This window comes from Amphiura filiformis, chromosome 20, assembly GCF_039555335.1.
Source record: "Amphiura filiformis chromosome 20, Afil_fr2py, whole genome shotgun sequence".
In the NCBI taxonomy this organism is placed as follows: domain Eukaryota; kingdom Metazoa; phylum Echinodermata; class Ophiuroidea; order Amphilepidida; family Amphiuridae; genus Amphiura; species Amphiura filiformis.
In genome coordinates this window covers 41135401-41161028 of record NC_092647.1, presented here as the reverse complement: position 1 = coordinate 41161028, position 25628 = coordinate 41135401, and the positions used below count along the sequence as shown (strand labels likewise).

The following is a 25628-nucleotide window of genomic DNA, read 5'->3' as shown; positions in this document are numbered from 1 at the left end:
TTAGATGGATCCAGAGAATCAATTTTGAATGCAGTTGATATCATACAAAATTTTGGTACAGTTTCTGGTTTGAAGTTAAATATCGATAAATCCACTTTTCTCAAAATTGGCTCTTTAAAAGATAATGTTGATAATCCAATTCCAGAGGAAAATTATCAGTGGTCAAAGGGCCCGGTTAAATTTCTTGGGATAAATGTCTCTTTGGATAAGACTAAGCTGTTTGAGCTAAATTTTGATCCTCAATTAAAGAAGTTAAAAACTGTTTTAGACATCTGGTCGCAGAGGGACCTGACCCCAATAGGCAGAATTACAATTGTTAAATCACTGGCTCTTTCACAATTAACTTATTTATTTTCTGTTTTACCTACCCCCTCCTCAAAATACATGAAACAAGTGGAGCAAATTATTTTCAAATTTATTTGGAATAGTAAACCAGATAAGGTCAAGAGAGATGTAATGTACTGTAACAAAGAAAATGGAGGTTTAAAAATGACAAATATTTCTCATTTTTGTAATGCCTTAAAAGTGACATGGGTAAAGAGATATTTAGATGATGATAATAAAGGAAAATGGAAAAGCCTTTTCTACAAGGAACTTTCCAAAGTTGGTGGTGAATGGGTTTGGTATTGTAAACCAAGGTCAGTCAATGATTTTAAGTATAAGAATATTCATAACTCCTTTTTGTGTGAGGTTATGAAGTCATGGTTTAATTTGAGAAATATTTGTGTTGAAAATAATGATGATATTTTATGGCATAATTCTCATGTTAAGATAAACAGAGAAACAATTTATTATAAATCATGGTGTGAAAAAGGTGTGAACTTTGTTGGAGACTTAATTTTTGAAAATCATTTTATGACATATGAAGAATTTCAAGCAAAGTACAATATTAAGTGTAACTTTTAAAGTATTTCAGTGTAATTAATGCAGTCTCCAAACATTATAAACATCAGTTGACCCCTACTAGCATGCTAGACCGTGAGATACAGTTGATTAACCAACTCAGAGCTGCCAAAAAGGTTTGCTCATTTGCATATCAATTGCTGTGTCAGCAAAGCGCAATCATCCCAACAGCTAAGCATAAATGGGAGATTGAATTTAATTGTGAGAGGGGCATGATGGATGTTGATTGGAAGCAGGTGTTTTCAATGCCATACAGGTGTACAATTGAAACTAAAGATCACTATTTTCAATTTAGGTTCATCCATAGGATTCTTCCAACAAATGAATTCTTGTTTAAAATTGGAAAAATTGAAAGTGACAGATGCTCATTTTGTAAGAAAGCTAAGGAAACAATGAGACATTTAATGTGGGATTGTCACAGTGTATCAAGGTTTTGGGACAATATTATGAAATGGCTGAAAGATGTAAATATCAATGTGCAGCTAACATATTTTGACATTTGTCTTGGATGCTATAAAGATGATATAAATATGGTTTTCATAAATATGATTATACTTTTTGCAAAAAGATACATTTACAAGTGTAGAGTTCAAGAATTAAAACTGAATTTCTCTGATTTCAAGGTGTGGTTATACTTTATGGAAAAAGTTGAGAAAAATATTGCCTTCAGTAAAGATAAATATGGTGTTCATGTCAAGAAATGGGAACCAATGTATTGATAATACCATTTTAGAAAAGTTTTTTGTCATATATTATGTAAAAATCATTGCTGGCTGATGTAATTTTTGTGTGTGTTTTTGTTAATATACATGTTTGTATATTGTTGTTTTTGTGTCACTTTAATAAAGACCCTCACGGGCTAGAAAGATAAAAAAAATAATCCTATTATTGAAGAGGATAATAAGCTTCTACCTTAGATGGCAATAGAATTTAATAGCTCTGGTCTTTGTTTGCTTTGGCTAAATCCTGTTCAAGTGATGGGTTACCAGGCATTGTATTTTGTATAGGTATATATGTATAACCAACAATTAATAATGAGAGAACTTTCTTGAACCTTGTTGACTTGGGGATGAATTTATATGACTGCCAATTATGACTGTTTGACCAACAAAATATGACATCAACATGCGAAAAGACACATAGACAAAAGAATGATGAAAGTTTACAATACAATAGAATTCCCTTTGCCAAAACACACAGCTTCTACATGGTCTATTGCCTTTTACGTGTGGTACAAAAAAATAAAGTCCTACACCAATACCCCCATCCATTTGAAATAGTGTTTGACTTTGATATGGTGGCACCATATCAAAGTCAAATGCTACTTCAAATGGATGTCTAGTACTTGCAAACAAAAGGTTTCTGTTTGAGTAGATGCGACTGGACTACCTGCGGAATTATCTCTATTGTATATATTATTCTTTTAACCCTCCTCGTCCTTACATCTTCTTTAGGTGTTATGCACCTTTTATTCGCACGATTGGGCGGTCATAACACCAGTTTGGTGCAGCGGGGACCCAGTAATGGCCGACCAAATCCTGACCATGACTTAGCTCGTGAGATTTGTCTATAGTGCTATGTGCAGTGGATTATAGTATGTGCAGTGAATGCTGCAGTGGTCAATAGGAACTTCCACACACAACAACAACCACCAGAAAATAAACAAACAAATAAATAAATAGATGACCACTTGGGCAGTTATATGTGACCATCCACCACAAAGTTGTAGTAAAGTCGGCTCTAGATCATTTTCTGTTTATTACAGATTGGGAAAGAATGCACTTTCAGCTTTAAAATGACACCTCAACTAGCTTTATCGGACATCTGGAAGTGAAGTTATGGTTCATCAAAGGTCAAATTCCTAATATATTATAGAAATCCATATACTGTTTTTGATCAAAATGGAAAATGCCAACTTTACGACCAATTTGTGGTGGATGGGCACATATATCATAAAAACAGTTCAGTTGCAAAATATCCACTTGCACTACAATTAACTACAAAGATCATAAAATCTATTCATGCTTTATTGCAATAATATATTTAACTGAATACCTGGAAAGCTTGCCACCTGATCTGTTTTGGTATTCAAGAGAAGAGAGAACGGGGAGAAGATATACTAATTGTGAAACTTTGTAAATCATCATTAATTCTGTAAAAGTGATGTGAAACTTTTGACCCCTCTTGCCTATCTATGCTTATCTATTGTTACCTTTTACACACAGTTAAATTTCCTACCTGGTATTATGTAAATGTGCTAACAATATTTTGTCATTCTTGCTTCAGGTGAACAAGTCATTCTTCAACGCAGTTATATGAAAAGCAAGACTCCTGCACAACTCTCCTGCCATGTTCTTGTTGTTACTGAAGCCATTTCTATACAACACTAATCAAATAGAGTTTATCATCTGAACATATAGTATTACAAAGGTAAATCATTTCATCAATCAGGAAACTAAATATCACCAATACTCTGTTATGCTCATTTATTGTCAAGACTGCTCCATTAAGGGATCTAAAATGAGCGTGTATTGCGTTTCGACAGTATTTTTTGTGGGACATGAGAGCACCTCAGACCTATCGAATTGCATTCTGAATACGAAGCATGTCTTTCTGATATCAAATAATTTTCATTTTTCGAAAATCACAATATAATACAAATTTTATGACAAAATATAAAAATTTGAGATTTTTCAAATTTTTGATATATAAGTCCTCAAAGTAAATTATATAAATCTATAATGATATATTCTTAAAGTGTATGTAGCAGGGAGGAAAAGCCGACGGTCAATTGAAAATTTTGACCTTTCATATATGGACTTTTTTCCCAAAAAGGCCTATTTTTTTTTGTGTGTGTTTTGGGGAAAAAATCCATATCTTCAATACGAAAGGTCAAAATTTTCAATTGATCGTCAGCTTTTCATCCCACCTACATACACTTTAAGTATAAATAATCAGATTTATAAAGTTTACTTCAAGTACTGTTAAATATCAAAAATATCAATTTTTAATGATTTGCCATAAAATGTGTATTAAATTGCGAATTTCAAAAATCAAAATATCTGATATCAGAATGACATTCTTCATACCGTATTGTTTGTAATAAACGCCCCGGGGGCGTTGCATTTTTCCAAAAGGGGGGCGTTTATTGGAAGTGAATTGTCAGTGAAAAAAGCTTAAAAATCGTGTTCAATTTCCCGATGGTGCTCCTATTAAAAGGAGAGATTTACGACTATACATGACGGCGGCGCCCACGGAAAATGATATTTTCGTTGGAAATACAATAAAATACACCTGTAAGTGCATGGAATTTGTGAAATTCTACCATAATTAGGCAATGAAATGGATGGGAGTTGAATCATAATAGGTTTTGTCCATTCAATTTAGCGATCTTGACTGACATGACATGATGGAAGTTTTAAGCTTACCTACATGATATGTCATGCAAATGTTCACGTTTTTGTCAATTTTTCACAGAAAAATGGGAGGGGGGCGTTTATTAGAGGGGGAGCGTTTATTACAAACAATACGGTATTCAGAATGCAATTCGATATGTCTGATGTGCTCTAATGTCCCAAAATAAATACTGTCCAAACGTTCATACCCCACCCCTTAACTAATAAATGTAAATTAACTTAGTGACAGTGGAACATTGGTAGGCGAACCAGACAAGTATTTTGCATAATGTTATGGTAATAATTGTCTTGTAAGTTGTATCACTCCTACATATATTCTGGAACATCTTAAAAAATTAAGGGGGTACTACACCCCTGGCCAATTTTGTGCCTATTTTTGCATTCTTCTTAAAAATTATAGCGCATTGGTGGAAGTAAGCTTTGTATATTATAGGGGCAAGGACTACAGCTACTGCCCTGAAAATTCAGCAACTCAAGGCAAGCAGTTATTGATTTATTGATCAAATATCGGTTTTCCCTCATTTTTTACTGTAACTCCACAACTGTTGTCTGTGCTGAAATAACATTTCCAGTGCAGTAGTCACAGTCCTTGCCCCTATAATATTCATATCTTTAATACTTGCTTGTAACCAATGCGTTATAATATTTGAGAAAAAAACAAAAATAGGCACGAAATTGGGCAGGGGTGTAGTACCCCCTTAATTGAAGTTTGCTAACAACATGTTTTGATTTGTTGCAAGATACATGTTGATCTATAAAAGTTTACATATTTAGATAAAATATTAGAGTCTTGGGCTCACGTACATGTGTATAATGCAGCATCTTACGCAATGTGCTATGTCAAATATTTATCTCACTGATAAAGGTGGTAATAAATTGATTTATATCCTTCATTAACATATTCTCGTTCATTAATTAGTTAAACGCTCATTCATTAATTGGTTAAACAAGTATCATGTGACCAAAATTTTGCAAAGCAGTCAAAAAGCCAAAAGTACTATTTCCTCGGGAAATGGTTTTATATCTCCCTCTGAGCGCATATGACCTCATTGCCGCGTTGCAGTTCCTAGTGGTCGGTGCAACTTGCCACATACGCGGGATTTTAGTATTAACGTGTAGTAATTCATATTGTCTTACGAAGCACACAAGCAGCTCAGAACTGCAGCTAAAATACAATGGTTTCATGGCATAATCTGAGTTCAGGATCAGTAATTTGATATTGATGGTGAAATAATGGAACATGGTTACTCGCCCGGGTTACTTGTTTCACGTCGGTAAGCGTTAGCCATTCAACCATGTGCGTGTTGCATGTGCATCAAAGCAAAGCAAGGCCCGAGCTTAGCCTTGACTAGGCCTAGCCTACATGTGTGCGTTTCACAAATCAATGAACGAAGGATATAAAGCAAATATTTACTGCTCTAGATTCGGGATCTGGTGGAATCTATTGGTCCCCTCGGTGAACTGCAGACTGAGCCTATTACTGTCCCTCGACCTGGCGGTCTCGGGAAAATAGTAGGCTCACAGTCTCCAGTTCACCTCGTGGACCAATAGATTCCACCAGATCCCTCATGAGCAGTAAATATTTGTATAATGTATATAATAGATTGCTTAACCAACTGACTGTCTAGAATTTATGTAGGAGCTATGTGTATTTTCAAAGGTAATGCAGTGATTGATGAATAGGCAAATTTAAGGCATGAACATTTGTTTGTGCCCGAGGCATAGCCAGTGGTATTAAAAATGTTCTACTTATAATCTCATTCATGAACCCCATTCATAGATACGTACATGTGATCTTCAAACTATTTTCATTGATGAGATAAACAAGCAAATTTATCCATTGAAAAAATTGCTCTCGGCAAATCATTTGTTGTTTTATGCTGGGTATTATGTGAATATGGAGTCTTACTATCACTTTCACCCCACATAATTGTATTTCCAATACGTTGACTCTTGATTAGAGACTACAGATTTTAGAAAAGAACCACCATGTCAAAGGGGGATTCAAGTCCTTGTTGCCACTAAGCTGCACAAACTACTATCACTATTAGTACATGGAAGTAAACTGCACATGCTCATGAGGGCAAATTGCATTTTACTTGTGTTACAAATTACAAACATATAATATAGTGATAACAGTGGATGCAGAAGAAACACACTGCTGAAGCGTAGTTATACCCCATTTGTAGCTACATGCCAGTACAAAAATAATAGGAGATCGGGTTTACCCTTTATGTGACTCCAACCAGGCCCGTAGCCAGGGATGTGATATGCTACCTTCCACAAAAAGTTGCCAAATGGTGTACTTTTTTAGTTTTACCTCATAATGGGTACAAATTTTGATTCTTTAAAGGCTCAGATGGCAACGTTTGCACAGTATTTTTTGTGGGACATGAGAGCACATCAGACATCAAATGGTATTCTGAATACAAGAAATGTCCTTCTGATATCAAATAATTTTGATTTTTTTTTTTAATTGGGGATATAATACAAATTTTATGGTAAATTATTAAAAATTAATATTTTTTTAACAGTCCTTAAGTAAAATCTATAAATCTAATGATATATACTTAAAGTGCATGTAGCTGGTAGGAAAGGCCGACGATCATTTGAAAATTTTGATATTTTGTATTGAAGATGCACATTTTCTCCCCTAAAGACTTATTGAGAAGGACATTCTATGCATTCAGAATGTAATTTGATATGTCTGATATCCTCTTATGTCTCACAAAAATATACTGTGCAAACGTTGCTACCGGAGCCCTTAAGGGGAGGTAATTAGGTCCAAAGGGTCCATTTTTGTGTGCCGTGCACAATACCACATTTGACACCAACCGATGTGGGCAAAGGTCATCTAGGTGTAATTTGGTGTTTAATGCAGAGGTTTAATGAGTACATATTTCTAAACTGTGGTGGCAGCAGCACTATTGGTTTTAGTGACTGTCTTTCATTATTGAAGCTGAATTGCAAAGAAATGTACTGGGACCATTTTTAACATTGGCAATATTTTGTTATTATAAGCTTGCAAACGTTCAACCACTCCCGTAGGTTGAAACAGGGACTGTGTATGAAGGGACTGGAAACGACTTTCACTCATTATACTATGCGAGTTGCTGGTTGACAAATTAAATTATCTCCAGTTGAGCAAGCACACAAATCCCAGCACAGTTATATTGGTGCATGGCTTGTCTTGCACAATGCGATCATGCGAAAGAAGCCTACATGTTTGCCTATAATGAGAGACTCTAGAAATGCCGACATAACTCATCAATATTTTAAGAATTATTTCAGTATCAAAATCAATATGAACAGAAAGAGTATAGTGTACATATTCCAGGAAAATGTTTAATTTGTTATAGCATTCTATATTTCTCTAAAATTATCACATTTTGTCTTCGTAATTCTATGCAATTGATTCTCAACGCCACACAAAAATTGCGAAAAATCATAGTGATTCTGTACAATGTGACATAACTGTAGAAATTATTGGAATATCGTGATGATTTTTCGGCATTTTGAAGGGCAACATTAAGTATAAATATTAAGAAATCAAATATGCGCCCTCGGCGCAACTTGCATGTAATCAAAGGTTGTAAAAGATAATCCGATAACAATAGCCATCAATAAGTCTTTTCCTGTCCTTTCATACATGGTCCATGGTAGAAAGAAGAAAAAGAAACGAAGCTTTGTGAGCAGTTCTGCATGTTTTTATTGCTGTGTGCAGCCGTTGCTCTCGAGGTGGCAGCAGTGTTCAAGTGAAAATTCAGGTATATTTGGCTCTTCCTAGCGTTACATGGGAATGGTAATGTCTAAATTGATATAGTTCTTATGTAATAGTATGTACACAGTATAAAGGATATTCAAATACACTGAAAAAAATTGTGTCAATCTGAAGCACACTGTAAAGTAAACTTAAGGTGTTGCTCTATATCTATGGTCTGGCGAAATCTGTGATCATCCTTGATTTGGGGCTTTTGTGTAGATATTACTGCTTCTAAGGCTGTAGACTTTACATTTGATTTATAAGTTATAAATAGTCACCCCTGTAATATTTAGTAAAAACTAGAGGATTTTAAAGCAGAAATAATAATATTGGCTTATATTTTGCGTATTATTTTTGGAATTTCATGAGACCGCACTCACATTGTTAAGCCATAGCAATATCATGTGGGCAATATTTGTTTTTGTATTGGTATCGCTGGATCGAAAACAGATTGCTATCCATTGGTATCAAGTATAATAGTATAGGACATTTAATTTAGAAAATTTAGGAGCGCCATTGATTTGGTGGAGATGTGCGCATTAGAAATTCACATTATTATTATTATTATTATTATTTCCAGCTATACAATGCTATAGACCAACCTGACTTGTACAGCAAAGTATACGATTCGTCTTTTGGTCAAATTAATTAACTCAGGTGCGTTTTGTCCAAATCAAAATGTTGGTATCTAAATCTAAGATTTACCATTAATTTTTGGTGGAAATAAAAGATCGCTAAGCATACAATAACTCAATTTACTCAAAATTCTTGATTCGTCACTCTGCCAAATTCATAATGATATGTGACATGATCAAGGGGGATAAGTAGGTTGTCACTAATATTAATTTTGTGAGCTATGGGCTAAAAATATGACACATTCTTATGCTTCACATCGTTTAGAAATTCACAGAATTGCTCATATCTCTGCACCCAATTGTAGTGGGATTTGATCAAAGTGTAGTATTTCACATGGAATATGGGCTCATATTGAAAACTCAAAATGGAATATTGCCAGCATACAACTCATTCCCCTTTATCACATCACATATGCAAATTAGAATTGGTGGTTACAAATGATAAAAATAATTGTATTTGTATAGTGCTTTCTGCCATAGAAAACAAAGTGCTGTAATTTTGCTGCTGATGAATTATTTCAATTGTTTTGCAATTGTGACGCACCAATCCTATCAGCACATAGACTGTAACGTTTCACCAATACAATTAATTCACTAGAAGTTCACCAATTCCCATGATGGGGGAACTTTTTTATAACAAACCATACCACAGATTCATGGAGACACTAGAAACCATTGGAGGCAATAGGCTGAAAAATACAGAGAATGTTTATACATAAAAGTTTATTGAAATATTTGTAAAATGTACATATTCATAAGCAATTTTAGACATTCTCTTGCAATTTCTCAATAATTGTTTGTCTGATTGGGCTTAAATTAGAGAATTGGGCTCAGTGTACCAATATCCGGGTGGGGGTGGACACCATGCTCGTGTACAAAAACAAGTAAAAAGGGTTGTTTTTCAGCATTGGGCAAGTACAACGCTGTACATGGTTAGGGTGTCAAAAACACCAAATATCAGGCAAAACGGTAAACTTTTCCAAGCAAAGTACGTGCTTAGGGTACCAAAGTTTAATGGCAAAATAAAAAGAGAGTGAAATAGGCTATGTTTGACTTTTATCCGAACACATCGTAGGGTAAAATATTAAGAAACATGAATTTTTACTTTCTTAGTGTTAAAAAAAAAAAGGCAAAATACTTGTTTAAGGTATTTTTGGATGCGCTGAGTAATACTTGTTTAAGGTATTTTTTGCATGCGCTGAGTAATACTTGTTTAAGGTATTTTTTGCATGCGCTGAGTAATACTCGTTTAGGGCACTGTGACGTTTCAAGAGTCCATACATGAGCATGGTGTCCATCACGTAATGTAAGTGCCACCCCCGGCCAATATCTCTACAGTAAAATAATTAAATAGCCTTCGAAATCATGTTCAACATATGTATTTTAGCAAGCTATGAATAAAATGTGCACTTGTATAACTTCTCAATTATTGTAAGCTTTAATTTATTTGTGTTGCAAAAATATGTTGTGAATCAGGGCCGTAGCAAGCGGGGGACAAGGTGGACGGAGTCCATGGGTCCCGAAGGTTCAGGGGCCCCAAGCAAAAATACAAAAATTAAATAAGGTGTGATATTGGAGGGCAGGGCTGGATTTACAATTTGGCCAGATGGACCTGGATTCAAGGGGGGCCCATAAGTGCACTATGCATCTTTCTGTTAACTCCAACAGCATGTTTTGGGGCGAAATAGTAAAAACTTTGCGTGCAAATTCATATTAATCTGGGGCTAAAATAGTCTGGAATTGATTTTGTTTTTGTTCGCTGTGCGCATAAATGTCCTAGTCACATTGAAACAAAATATATTATACATAAACCAAAACTTGGCCTTGCCTTCCTCTGCACGTGAGTTCGGGGCCTCCAAATTTTGGCCTGGCCTAGGGCCCCCACGATCCAGCCCCGGTTAAAAGGGCATGTACAGCTCCTAGTCCATGGGCCCCTGAAGCTCTTGCTGCGCCCCTGTTGTGAATCCTCATAAACCTTGTGTCTTCTATATTATGCTGGGGTGCACTGCTCAGTCTGACACGCCACTAGTCCGACAAGACAAATTCCCTCAGTCCGAAAAGGAAAAGCACGACGCTAGTCCAAAAAAAAGCATGCGCTAGTTCGAAAATGAAAACCACTACAACAGTCTGACATGCCGCTAGTCCAAATCTGAAACAAAGTTTTCAGTCCGACACACTGCTAGTCCGAATTCGAAATACACTACGTAAGTCCGAATTTGGAAAACACTTCCTCAGTCCAACACTGCGCTAGTCCCAAACTGAAAACCATGGTGCTAGATCGAAACTGAAAACTACAGCGCTAGTCCAAATCGGAAAAACACTGGGCTAGTCCGAATCGGAAAAACACTGCGCTAGTCCAAATATCAGGCTAGCACCCCGGACTAGCACAGTGTTTCCCCCAATTCAAATTCAGACTAGCGCAGTGTTTTTCAAATTCGGACTAGTGCAATGGTTTCCAGATTCCGACTAGCGCAGTGGTTTTCAATCTCAGACTAGCGCAATGGTTTTATTGTCGGAGTAGCGGCGTGTCAGACGTACTGGCAGAGTATAGTTTGGATATTTTGGCGTGTCCGACTAACGCCCTGTACCCATAATACTAATGGTGGCAAATTTTAACTGTGCCCCTCCCAATCATTTCTTTCAGCTGACTCAACAACAGCTGGAAGAGTTTCCTATAACTGGGAATATTGTTGAATCTACAAAGGTTACAACTTTATATTGCAGATAATGCTTCCAAAGTGGACAATGAAATGGTGGAAAAAAAAGAGGTTTAGTAATGTTAAAATTCTTTGGACGAGCACAATTATTAATATCAACATCAATCAAAAGTCTTTTTTTTTCAGGTCAAAAATAGGGATGCAAAGAGCCGTATAATTTCTAGGCCTGAAGTGTTGCATGTTGATTGGCGACTTGAGCAATGATGGTCACAGGGACCAATTTGGTACCACATTTGACCATGCTACAAAATAAGATAGGGGTTAAAGTACTGATGGCCACAGTGACCCAATTTGGTACCACACTTGATCAGCTACAGAATTACACTAGTTAAAGTGCTGCAGGGACTAATTTGGTACCACATTTGACCATGCTACATAATTACATAGGGGTTAAGGTACTGATGGTCACATGGACCAAATTGGTACCACACTTGACCATGCTACAGAATAAGATCGGGGTTAAAGTACTGATGGCCACAGTGACCAATTTGGTACCACACTTGATCAGCTACAGAATTACACTAGTTAAAGTGCTGCAGGGACTAATTTGGTACCACATTTGACCATGCTACATAATTACATAGGGGTTAAGGTACTGATGGTCACATGGACCAAATTGGTACCACACTTGACCATGCTACAGAATAAGATAGGGGTTAAAGTACTGATGGACACAGTGACCAATTTGGTACCACACTTGATCAGCTACAGAATTACACTAGTTAAAGTGCTGATGATCACAGGGACTAATTTGGTACCACATTTGACCATGCTACATAATTACATAGGGGTTAAGGTACTGATGGTCACATGGACCAAATTGGTACCACACTTGACCATGCTACAGAATAAGATAGGGGTTAAAGTACTGATGGCCACAGTGACCAATTTGGTACCACACTTGATCAGCTACAGAATTACACTAGTTAAAGTGCTGCAGGGACTAATTTGGTACCACATTTGACCATGCTACATAATTACATAGGGGTTAAGGTACTGATGGTCACATGGACCAAATTGGTACCACACTTGACCATGCTACAGAATAAGATAGGGGTTAAAGTACTGATGGCCACAGTGACCAATTTGGTACCACACTTGATCAGCTACAGAATTACACTAGTTAAAGTGCTGATGGTCACAGGGACTAATTTGGTACCACATTTGACCATGCTACAAAATACTGAAGATACAGGTTCTGATACAAGTTCTGATGGTCACATACAGTTACCAATTTGGTACCACGCTTGACCAGCTACAAAATTACACTACGAAGGGCGGTCAAAAGTTCGTAGAACTCGGTATGCTACTTTGTCGCACGGTATTGAATTTGGTCTCATTTGAAAACTTGTTCCTTCAAAACATTACTGCAAAGATATTAGATTTTTGCATCACGGTATGTGGGCAGTGAACTCTGCAGAGGAAGCCTACCTCCATGAATTCACAGGCACTACCAGAAGTGAATACGGGGTCATTATGGAAATTTTTCCGAACGGCGGTGAAAACTCAAATGAAATTTAACAATGTACAGTTGCTGTAAATGGTAATAAAGTCCTTGATATTCAACAGCAACGAAATGGTTCTTTGAGTTCAAGAATGGAATGAGCGTCCTTGAAGATCATCCAAGGTCCAAAAGGCTTGCTGAAGTCACCACTAACGATATATGTGCTGGTACAGTGGCATTGATAATGGATAAAGAACCAAAAAAAGAAAGATGAGATACTCAAAATGTGACAACATTGGGTATTCCAGGGTGTCTTCTAGATGGGGTCCCAGAATCTTAATGTACAAATTTGATACCAATTGAGATATTCAGGTCCACACCTTCTATACACTTAGAATGATGACCGAGGCAAGTTTAATGTAGTGGCTAAAGGTGATAAAACATACATTAATCACCGGAAATTACGAGAGCATATAGTGGAAGCACATGGATCTCCCACACCTAAGAAGATCATCATTCGGTCACCATAGTGCAAAGTCTTCATCGCTGGTTCTGAGATCTAGGGAGAGTCTTGATGACAGATCATTTGCCAAATGAAAATGAGTAGGCCTACAATCATAGGCATATATCATACAATTTTGATATTGAGGCAGGCCATCATGTGAAGAAGGTTGATAATATCCCTGTCCCGTCATATCCGGATGGCGTCCCTTAAATTTAGTAGCCTCTGAGCACTATTGGGATTAGCCTGGCTTCGGCCGAATGTTATAAATAAATAAAAAAATAAAATAATAGGAATGTGACTGTTCTCGGATTGTGTCCTGTTCGCTATTCTTAGTTTGTCAAGCTGCCATTCACGACAGAGGGGCAGTGGCGTAGATTTCTTTTTGACATTGGGGGGGATGAAGTTGGAAGTATAGTCAATCCAGCACCCTTTGGCGACAGAATTAGTTTATGATATAAATGTGTGCGAAGCGCGCGAAAATTTTTGCTATTTTGAAGCTAAACTGATGAAATATGGTGTAAAAGTACGGTAGTATAAATGCGCGCGAAGCGAGCGAAAATTTGCTCTTTTGGGGCTAATATGAGCAAATATGAGGTTAATTTGGTCAGAAACCCATTATCAGGCGTCAACATTGGGGGATGATTGTATGGACCATTCCCCTGGCAAAATATTGGGGGATAAATCCCCCATCCCCGGGATTTACGCCTATGCAGAGGGCCAGTTAACTAAAGTAACCATATTGTGGTTCAGGCATGGCCTCCAGTTAGTGAAACCTATTTTAGAATTTTAAGTCCTTGCTTCATAATATCAGGTTTGCTGGTGATCAATGCTGGTGAGCCTTCACTGAAGAGTGGCTCAAGGAGCTATCGGAAGACTTCCATTTGACATAGAAGGTTTCAAGAAAAATTGCGCCGGATGCATTAAGGTTTGTAGTGACCATGCTAAAGAGTGAGATAGAAAGAATTGCTAGAACTCTTTCAAGTACCTTGTTCTATGAACTTATTGACCGCCCATCGTAGTTAAAGTACTGAATGATGGTCACATGGACCAATTTGTTACCACATTTTGACCATGCTACAGATTTACATATTAGGGTAGGCCTACTAATGGTCAAATGGACCATTTTGGTACCATCTGGTACCACTCTTGACGGTGCTGCAGAATTACACTAGTCGAGGTACTGATGGTCACAGGGGCCATTTGGTACCATATTTGACCATGCTACATAGGGCCTACATAAGGGTTAAGGTATTGGTGGTCACATGGACTTACTTTTCATAATAGGCCTAGGACATGATTTCTGTCATGTTAGCATGGGCCTAGTCGGCCCTAGACAATGCCATAATAGAGATTGTATGTTCCATTTTTAGAAGAAGAAAAAGCTCTGTCACCAAAAATGGACCAAGTTGCCAATGTCAAAAAGTTAGGCATTTTAGACCTAAGTTATATAGCTATGCCTGCCAGATTTATTTTTCTACGGTGAACAAATATAGGTCTACTAACATAGGGCCTACTAGTCTAGGTGGTCTTAAAATTCAGCTGAGCAAAATGTAGCTGATGAAATTAATTTAAACAAAAATCAACTATAAGTCTTGATCACCATTAATCGAAACGCGTCCTACGATAGCTTTCTATAGTTTCTCAAAAATAGAGAAACTCAAGTGCCCTTTTTTCTATTACGGAATAAATGGCCTTTTGGTTGGAATTTTTTCCACAACCACCCATATTACAACCTCTATTGTAGTCTGTCCGCATAGAAGTACAAACCAAATTATGTGGCATCGGGGGGTCGACGCTTCGCGTCACACGCACAGTGTGTTAAAAAGCACACGCACTGTGTGTTAAAAAACGCGACTCGTAAAGAGCGTGGACTCGTACCAATCGCGCAGTCGCGCAGCAGCCTGGCGCGCCAAAGAAGCATTTACACACGCATTGCAATTCTCGTACCTCCAGTTTCCGAGTATTTTGAGTGAGTACTTCATTTCTTTTGGATCTGTTAGGGAACAACCCAAAGGTTCGATGAAGCCCTATAAACGAAAGTCCTTTCGTTAGGGAGGTAAAAAGTCCGACTACGTTTGCAAAAAAAGTAGTTCAAACATCGGTCAAGGTTGATCTTTTTTAAGGGTTTAATATATAGGCCTAAATTGTAGTATTTTCTGAAGTACGATATTGGCATTTTACAGTGGTTACTTCGAAATAATTTCAAATCAATATAGAGTGCAGTAGGCCTACTCGCAACCTGCAATTTGTAAGTTCATTTTTAATCAGCTGTATGCCCTACCGCACCTTGATTCTTTTTTATTTGAAAATCCAGCAAGTCATAATTTTTTCGTGCCCAAAAAGGTATGAAGAAAAATAGGCCTATTTTAAAATAGATTATTGGTTTCTTCCATAAAGTGATCAATAGGCCTATCATTGCAAAGTTGCACTCCTCCACATCCCCATCCACCATAGCGATGGTCCTGTATCCTATGAATCCGGGTTGGAATTGTCGATATTTGAAAACTTACGTTATAAGGGAGGGGGAGGGAGTTAGCCTTGTAACGAAAGGACTTTCGTTTATAGGGCTTCATCGAACTTTTGGGTTGTTCCCTTAACAGAATCTCATTTAATTAATTGACTTTTGAACGATCCAGATGAATCTCATCAATAATATCCTAATTAGCCTTAATATCCATATTATCCGAAATAGCCATAATAATATCCAAATTATCTAAAATATCCAAATTATCTCAATTATCCTAACCATGCCTATGAATATTCAAAATATCTTAAATATCTCCTGAACAACATAAAATTTGAGACAACTTTGAGCGAAATCGAAGTATTTTTGATTTTTTACCCCTGTATGCCTACATAATGATCGAGACCAAAATTTGACATTTGACCTTTATGCCTAAAATTCAAGAACTAATCATCGGAGATAGGTCAAACTATACTTTTCAAAATCCTAATGATGATTGATGAGATCAATACAATTATATGATTTTTATCCGCATTTCCCCAATTTGGAAATTTTGAGGCCTGCATTATTGGCGGCCATTTTGGAAATATGCAAATTAATATTTTCCCTGTCGACCTTTTTGCTCTCTTTTGATAGACCATATACGTTGTTCAGGAGGGTATTTAGAGTCACCGTCAAGCAAAAAATTGGTGTTTCATTTTTGTCTATCTCACACGTAAATGAACTCGTCTATAGGCCTACAGCTAACCGTCGTAACTGATTAACCTTAAATGGGGCCTATTGTTCATTCAGGGCTGTCGCCATAGGGGTGCGACACCCTCTTGCGATCCCTAAAAAAGGGAAAAGAGAAAGTGGCGTAGGGGCAGGCAGGGCCGTTCCGACCATTAGGCCTGGTATGGCGGTCGCCTATAGGGTAGCAAACGCAGAGGGGCGCAAAAAATGGAATGGGGAAAGAAACAAAAAGTGGGATAAAAATACAGAAAACAAGAAATCGTGGGCAGTATACAAATAGTTCAAGTTTTCAGGGGGTAACCTCCTAAACACTTTTTGGTATGCTTTGGTGGGGCGACAAGGAGAGGCTTTGCCTAGGGCGCCAAAATCTAAACGGCCCTGGGAGCAGGGAGGAACACCCCCCCTACACAAAAGAACTGGGAAGAAGATCAAAAAATAGGGAAGGCAGAATTTAGGGAAAGGGAGAAGAGAGAGAAAATGGGGAAGGGGAAGGGAGAAGAAAAAAGGAGAAACGAAAGAAGAGGAAAGGGGAAGGAAGAAGAGAAAAGGAAAGAAAAAGAGGGAAGAAACGAAAAAAAGGAAAAAACTTAAATCTGTAGGCCTAATATTTTCATTTTTACATAAAGACCACATAGGCCAGTGTTCACCATATTGTATAAATTTTAGTTTAAATTTTGCACATTATTCATTTATGATAAGAATGAAAATGGAAATCTTAACTCATGGATAACTGTAACAAATTTTAGTGCAGCTTTAAGCAAATCTATACTACTTTCATTTGTACTCTGTAGGCCTAACACTGCTTTAGCTTTTAGCTTCTAATATGCCAAAAGCCAGGAGCTTCCGGGAGCTTCACCCATCCCCGCCTGGGACTTTGCCCCTGGACCCCGCCATGGGCTCTAAAGCGGGTCCCTGGACCCCACCTGTCGTTCGCGGAAATACTTCAACTTTTGATCAGAAATTGGGACATTTTTAAATCTTGCACCCCGGAAGGTCAGGTCTAGTCTGGTTACGCCCCTGGAGAGAAGGCCACGGAGAGAGAGGGGGAGGGGAGGGAGATAAAGATCAGTGGCGTAGCTGGGATTTTTTTCATGGGGGCAAGTTTGTATGGGGCGGGGCCCAAATCCACCAAACAAAAATTGGGGATAGGTGCGGGTGGTGCGATGCACCCCCATCGAATAATGGACTTTCTGAGTAAAAACATCAAAGAAAAACGAAGGAAATATGTTTAGATTTTTCAATACAGTGCCCGAAGACAGAAAATGGCAAACTGAGTTATTATTTTTTTAAGCAATTGCGCGTTCGCACGAGGAAAATTAGCTTTTAATTGTCTTAATAAAAATTAATTTGGGCCATAATTCGTACTAATGTCGTGGTTAAAATGCGCGATAAATATTTCCAATTTCAGGCAAGTTTAGCCTCAAATGAAGGTGGATTTTGCTATGTAAAGACCATTTCCCGGGGGCACTTCAATTTGAAATGGATATAGGTGTAGGGCTGGCACTTTCGCACTAAGGGGCATTCGGTGAGAGCAAAATGTAAAAAACATGGGGTCATTGGGTGAGAGCATAATTTTTGGCGTTCGGTGAGAGCAAAATGTAAACAATATGGGGTCATTTGGGTGAGAACATGACTTTTTTTAAATGGAATCTTTGGGTGAGAACCGAAACGCGCAAACAACCTCGAAAATTGAATTTCTAGTTCTAAACGGCTTCAAATTTCTTTGTTTTTTCAAAATAAGTAACAAAATGAGTGATAAAGTTGCTGTTCAAATTGAACTTGTACATGTTGTATTATAAGGGTCTTTGGGCGACAGATCAAATGGAAAAATAAGGGGTCTTTGGGTGACAGAGCATGTGTTTGTAAAAAAATATGGGGTCTTTGGGTTGGAGTGCCCCCGGGCCCAGTGCTCACGAAGAGCGCAAGTGTTTTCGGACTAAAAGGGAACATACCGTACATTAGGCAAGTTGGGGGCACCGGGCCCTTGCCCATCTGGCCCAATGGTAAACTGACCGGCCCTGCGTTTGAAATAGCTCAATGATATGGTATAATGACTAAATCCAATTTTGCCAATTTTGTAACGATACTGACAATTTTCGGTTCGGGCACTCAATACAAGAAACGTGTCGCACACAGCCTCTCGGCATCTATTTGGACTTTTCTTTTTTGGTTATCGGGTTGGCCCTTTTATTGTTTTATCTTTACTAGTTATCTTTACTAATTAGTGCTCCCTATAATAGCTTTTTGTGTAATAAGCATTTCAACAGCTTTCCCTGCACTACGGGGGGGGTCAAATAGACAATTTATGCTAGGGGGTAATTGCGACCTCCCCCCCCGTCCCCTTCTTGCCGCTACGCCACTGTTTCAGCACCTTTTTCTTTGCCTTCGAGTGGTCAAAATGATCATGGGATACGGGCTAATAAAATGTGATATTGATAATAATCGTATGGAACTGCATCGTATGAACCCCCCCTATCCCTTCCTCCCTCTTCCCTCTCTCTCGCTCTCTCCCCCCTCTCTCTCTCTCTTTCTCTCCCTTTTCTCTTTTCCTTTGGATGTTTGGGCCATAAGTTCTCTCACCTTTCTATTTTTTCCTTGCACTAGCGGGCCCATTGACAATTTTGGCCAGTGGGAAAATTGATGGAGGTGCATGGAAGAGGGTGAGAGTACCGGTATGAGATGTGTCTATATCACATGACAGATATTAAGTGCAATAAGAAAAAGTCCAAAGGAGAGCTAAGTTGGTCCCAGATATCTTGAATCATTTTGAGAGAGTGGACCAAGACAGATTCTTCAAGCTAGCAAACACTGAGGACACAGTCAGAAGCTGTTCAAACCAAGGCTATACACAAAGCGCTCAGGAGCAGACAAGATTTCAACTCACAAAGAGTTGTCAATCAGTGGAACTCCTTGCCATCATACGTAGTGAATGCCAAGACAAACTCCTTCAAATCACAACTAGACAGACATTTGAAAGATATGGGGTACTAGTGTATATTTCATCAATTTAGCTTCAAAATGGCAGGGCAAAATTTTTTCGCGCCAATTTGTACAGTAAACATATTCTGTCGCCAAAAAGTGCTGGATTTACTCTAAAATTTTCCGACCCCATCCCCAATGTCAAAAAGAAATCTACACCACTGGCAAATTTGACAATCTTTTTTCATTAAAGGGGTACTACACCCCTGGCCAATTTTGTGCCTATTTTTGCATTTTTCTCCAAAATTATAGCACATTGGTGACAAGAAAGATATGTATAATATAGGGGCAAAGACTTGGGTCTGCTTGTTTCTGTTGACAAGGGGCAGTCTTCAGCAAACGGCTCTTCAGAGCCACTAAAACTTACAAAAATTCAGCAGATAGGCGAGGTCTGCTTGTTTCTGTTGACAAGGGGCAGTCTTCAGCAAACAAACGGCTCTTTTCAGAGCCACCTAAACCTTTATATTAGCAGATAGGCGAGATCTGCTTGTTTCTGTTGACAAGGGGCAGTCTTCAGCAAACGGCTCTTTTCAGAGCCACCAAAACCTTTATATTAGCAGATAGGCGAGATCTGCTTGTTCTCTGTTGACAAGGGGCAGTCTTCAGTGAACGGCTCTTTTCAGAGTCATCAGTAGACAAGGGGCGGTCTACATGTATCAATCTTAGGCACTTTGTCCTGAAGAAGTCGGAGCTACTCCTGACGAAAGCTTGACAGTTCTAAACTTGTCCGACGGCGAACCCACTAAAAACCCACTAATTGTTATGAATTCCCGTCGTAAAAGCCTATCCCACAATCAGTAGGAAAGGTCGGACTGAGAATGAATGCTGGCAAAATGAAGTTCATGGCATTTCACCACAACAAAGGTCTCACACTCAAGACAAACAGTAGAACACAGATTGAGGAGGTCACAAATTTCAAGTACCTGGGGGCATGGATGCAGAGCTCAGAAAAGGATGTTAAAATCCGAAAATCAGCAGTCTAGAGAGCTTGTAATGGGATGGCTAAGATCTGGAAGTCATCTCTCTCAACAAGGTTCAAGCAATGCCTATTTACGGCAACAGTTGAATCAGTACTGCTCTATGGGTGTGAGGCATGGACAGTCACTTCCAAACTGGCAAAGGAGCTGGATGGCTGTTACACCAGACTGTTGAGGGCAATGCGTAATGTCCACTGGAAGCAGCATATGACAAACAAAGAGCTGTATGGTGACCTCCCAAAGTTATCAGACAAGATCGGGGAAAGAAGGACACGGTTTGCTGGCCACTGCTACAGAAGCAAGACAGAACCTGTATCTAAATTGGTGCACTGGATTCCAAAGCACGGGAAAAGAAAACAAGGAAGACCCGCCCTAACATTTGTCGACATCCTAAGACAAGACACAGGACTTGAATCGACTGACATGGTAACAGCAATGCAAGACAGGAAGATATGGAGGGCCATCACAGTTCGAGGACAACACTCGACTTAAGCAAGCAAGTAAGCAGTCACCAAATCATGTAATTGGATGTGAATAATCAGAAATCAGAGACAGAACAGAACAGAAAGAGAAGACATATAAAGGAAGCCATCTAGATAAGAAAGAGGGCAAAACACTCAACAGAGATGAGGGGAACTATATACTTTCTTCTGCATATTTATGACCAACTCATAACAGTGCCACCTACGTCAGCCCCAACCGGAAGCAGCCTTTGAGGTGCAGGAATTGGTCAGTCAGTTCGAGAAAATGCCAAGTGTTAGCATGAAACTGTCATTGAGTTACGTAACATCAACCCAAAATATTGGATTTGTTCGCAAGAATCTTTCAAATATGTTTTATTGACAATATTGATTAACTTATTTGCGGATACTTCAATTAAAAATATCCACTTGTGATGTTCTTCACCTGCACAGGTATACCAAAGGTTTGTCAAGACTTGCTCTTGAAAGGTATATCACATGGGAAATGGGGTTTTTATTCTTTCTTTCTTTGTAAGACTCCTGTGGCGTAGCCAAGGGGGGGGGCAAGGGGCAGCTCTCCCCCCTGTGAGAAGTCTTGCCCCCCTGTGAAATGCTGGCCGCCCTGATATAGCCCATTTTCGTCAAAGTTTTCCCCCTGGAAATATGCATTGCCCCCCCCCCCTCTGAAAATGTCTTGGCTACGCCACTGCCAGACTCCGGAACTGTCTGATTGGCAAGAATCAAAACACAATGACTGAAACAAATACCTTTATATGGAGTACACAATAAAATCACAACTACAATTAGGTAATTTTAAACTTGTGCTGTATTTATCTTTTCATGTCTCAAGCAACACAGTAATGTTTAATCATACAGGGTGACCCAAAAATAAAGGCCCCTCATTGGGCCCTCTTTTTCTCCTATTTCAGAAAAGTTGATAAGTATATGTGAAGAAGCCTTTACCTGTCAGCTTTAACCCTTACACCCGAAAATACCACAGAATACCACGATGAAAAATTCTGCGCATGCATGCATCCCAGGGTCAGCAATGACGCAATCACCCTAAGTGTCAAATGCTCACGGAATTGCTGGCCGGGCAGCAATAACTTGTGTAGCTCCCGGTCCGCGATTGTGTGGTTGGCATGCGGTGGGTCAAAAGGTCGAATCCCAGGGATGCCAAGTCAAAAATTCTTCTTCTTCTTGACTTTTTGGGATCTGCTGTGACTTCCGATAGCAAAAAAACCTGGGTCAGTGTTAGGGTTAGTTAAAATGTATTTTTCCAGATTAGAGCCTATGTTAACCCTTACACCCGAAAATACCACAGAATACCACAATGAAAAATTCTGCGCATGCATGCATCCCAGGGTCTGCGATGATGTAATCACCCCAAGTGTCAAATGCTCACGGAATTGCTGGCCGGGCAGCAATAACCCGTGTAGCTCCTGGTACGCGATCGTGTGGTTGGCATGCGGGAGGTCAAAGGTTCAAATCCTGGGGGTGCCAAGTCAAAAATTCTTCTTTTGACTTCTCTTGACTTTTTCGGATCTTCTGTGACTTCCGATAGCAAAAAACCTGGGTCAGTGTTAGGGTTAATAAACCAAAACAATTATTTAAACCGACTAATAACTTTTTTTAAAGAAATGTATCCGTTTTTCACTGTCTACGGAGGAGGCTTGGCTACTTCAAAGATTGAAAAGTGCATATACCATGCATGAATATAAAACATTCCTCGATGACAACTTTATAAAATAACAACTTTATTTTAGGGAATGGGCTTTACCGGTGGGCTTATGGGTTATGAATTTTGTGAAGTGGCATTAATTTGGGCGAAATTGATGTGGGATGGGACTTCTTTTGCTATACTTGCAATTACTTATGTTTTTCTCGGTTATTTTATGCCTTTTGTTTTATGTTTCTTACTTTATTGTTTCTTGCTTTCTTTTCATTGACAAATTTATAAGTTATTCTTTCTTTAAGAGCTAGCTCACATTCAATACGCCTATTTACAGGATTTTGTGGAGTCTCAAACATAGTGGGGTGTTAAAGGAAAGAAGCAATTGAATGTAAGCATCGATTGACTCATTTGTAACATCTCCTATGACCCACCCTTGAAAGTCTAATTCTGTTAAATATACCAATTAAATTACGTTTATCACACCAGTGAATGTGTTCCAAGGCCTTATCTTTCCATGTCATTAACCTTTTTTTTTTTTTTTTTTTCATTTAATCTTTGATGTAGCCAAACCTCATCTGTGGACAAAGTGAAAAACAGTTAAATTTCTTCAAAAGGACATATCTTTAAAAGTTATGAGCCTATTGAAAGAATTGTTTCGGTTTATTAAAGCTATTGGGTAAAGACTTCTTTACATACCAACATATACTTGATCAACCTTTCTGAAATAGGAGAATAAGAGGGCACAATGAGGGGCATCTTTTTTGGGACACCCTGTACATGTAGAGAAACCGTCATCTATTCAGAAAAAAAAACCCATGCAAGTCAAGCAAGACTGTTTATGCTATCAAATGAGGACACATACATGAAGTTTGTGTGTGATCATGTTATTTTATACATACCCCCACACCCTTGTGTGTATTGCTATCTAACCATGAACGCGTGTATCATGTTTTCATCACTTTATCATGGACTAAAATGGCAGATTTTTTTTGTTTATGATACAAAACAGAATTTTATCCATCAACTGCTGACTTTAGTTTTTTACACATGCATTTGAGGTCTTTTGCAGCAGTTTGAGACTGAGGACTGTCCTCGGGTGGAGGCAAGTCCGCAGTAAGGTGAAAAATCCTGTGTGTGTCCATGTTTGCCAGCAAACATGTATGCACAAATCACCATTTTGTCCTTGGTAAGCTGGAGAAAACCAAATTTGTGAGTCCTCAATTGGATAACAAATACATGGTCCTTGTTTGATATCATAAACATGTATACTATATGAGATACACATAATGCAACAATAATTATCAATTTAAACATCATGTGACTTCTTACAAGTATAGTACCAAGGTGAAACAATCAATCAGTATGAAGGTACAGTGACATTTCTGCAGTAGCAGGTCCATGTTAGTGCTACAAATTTAATTATTTTTTGAGTTATCTAAACGATCGCCTCCCTTTTAAATCTTCAACAGTATAATAGTTACAAGGTGTCAAATTTTATTTTCTAATTATAATAACCCTTTACACAAGAAGCATTTTCGTCTTTTTTGCAAAAATTTACATATCCATTCATTGAAATTGGTAACTTTTATTTAATATTACGTACAAAAAGAGTATCACAAGAAGCGTCAAACATTGATCATTATTCCGTAAATCAATAATTCCATGCTTTCAAATTGGAGATATATTCTAAAACAGTACCAGGTAAACCAAGGTTTACCCAGGTTTACTTGTTTGCACCACATGTCTCCAGATTTCAGACAGGGTCCAAAATGCTCTGTCTTTATGCAAATCCCATTGTGCAAAATGTGTACTATGCAATTGTTCTGCATAGTCTAAAAGATGACAGTAAGACAGTTCATACTTATTATTATGCTATTAGGCCGTATACAGACTTAAAGTATTCGCCGTAGAATATTTGATGTAACATATCTATGTTATTTAATTCTCGTTCAGTTTACAGTAATGTTAGAGTTCTAAAGAATGTTTGATGATATAAAATCGATAATATGTTACCAGTGTTAAAAATATGACTCAGAGTTCTATATAGTGGCACATCCCTGTCAAAATGTAACTTCCCCCGGATCGTAACTTCTTCTTCCATATCATCATAATCCACATTACTGATGTCAGTCAGAGTTCGACTCAGGCTGTTCAAAACGGGCATCGCGGTTAATGCTTCGAATCGGGTATGCTAAATATGTTAGTACTAAACATTGCATAGAATAGGTCCCTATATAGAACTTTGGCTGGTCAAAGCATAGGTTGGACTGTTGAAATGTTTCTGGGAAGATCAAGAATTTTGATACCATGCTTCGTGAGTGATTTAATAAATAATCACAGATTGATGACGCATTCATGAATCATGAATATTTAAAAACTAATACTTTGAGCTTTAAAAAGTAACTGGCCAGCTGGGCCGGCAACTTGATTGCTAGCCAGGAAAGTTACCAGCCCGGCCAAAAAGTTACAGGCCAATGGCCAGGCCAAATGCTGTATGCTACATAGAATATCTGGAAGAAATATATTATCAATTTTACGTCATCAAACATTTGTTAGAACTTAAACATCACTGGAAACAGAATGGGAATACATTAAATAACCTAGATATGTTACGTCAAATATTCTACATCGAATAATAAGTCTGTAATGTAGCCATGAGTAGAGATAAACATGTGTTGCAGGGAGAGATATGCTACGGACACACACTGCACAGACAAGTGACTACTACGGTACTAAGTCTCATCCTGAACATAGTTCATGCGAGACAAAATAGTACTATACAACTTTCATAAACACAACATTTTTCACATGCAGCCCACTATATTGTCAGCCTATTTCGACATTTGCCTGAGTCATTCCTACATGTTACATTTGATTTATTGAGTATTAAATGACCTCACAATCTGCCTAAAATTTTGATGTGTTTTGTAATTCAAATGATAGAAATATACAATAAT

The 25628-nt window shown here is 38.1% G+C and overlaps 3 protein-coding genes across 3 annotated transcripts in view; all 3 read left to right on the top strand.

Annotated features, from left to right (window-relative positions):
• Positions 1-3555, top strand: part of LOC140142328 (uncharacterized) — a 28143-nt gene extending 24588 nt beyond the window's left edge. The window contains exon 10 of the mRNA XM_072164297.1: positions 3190-3555. The gene's annotated coding sequence lies outside the window, so the exon portion shown is untranslated. The remainder of the gene's footprint in view (positions 1-3189) is intronic.
• LOC140143081 (kelch-like protein 14) overlaps positions 1-25628 on the top strand; it is a 163409-nt gene that overhangs the window by 55877 nt on the left and 81904 nt on the right. The window lies entirely within an intron of this gene.
• LOC140142327 (uncharacterized) lies at positions 20557-21027 on the top strand. Its single transcript, XM_072164296.1, has one exon. It carries the CDS (start codon positions 20557-20559, stop codon positions 21025-21027), a length of 471 nt encoding a protein of 156 aa, XP_072020397.1.

Excerpts from the sequence above, each read along its gene's own strand:
- LOC140142327 (XM_072164296.1), top strand. The coding sequence starts at position 20,557 with ATGGCTAAGATCTGGAAGTCATCTCTCTCAACAAGGTTCAAGCAATGC.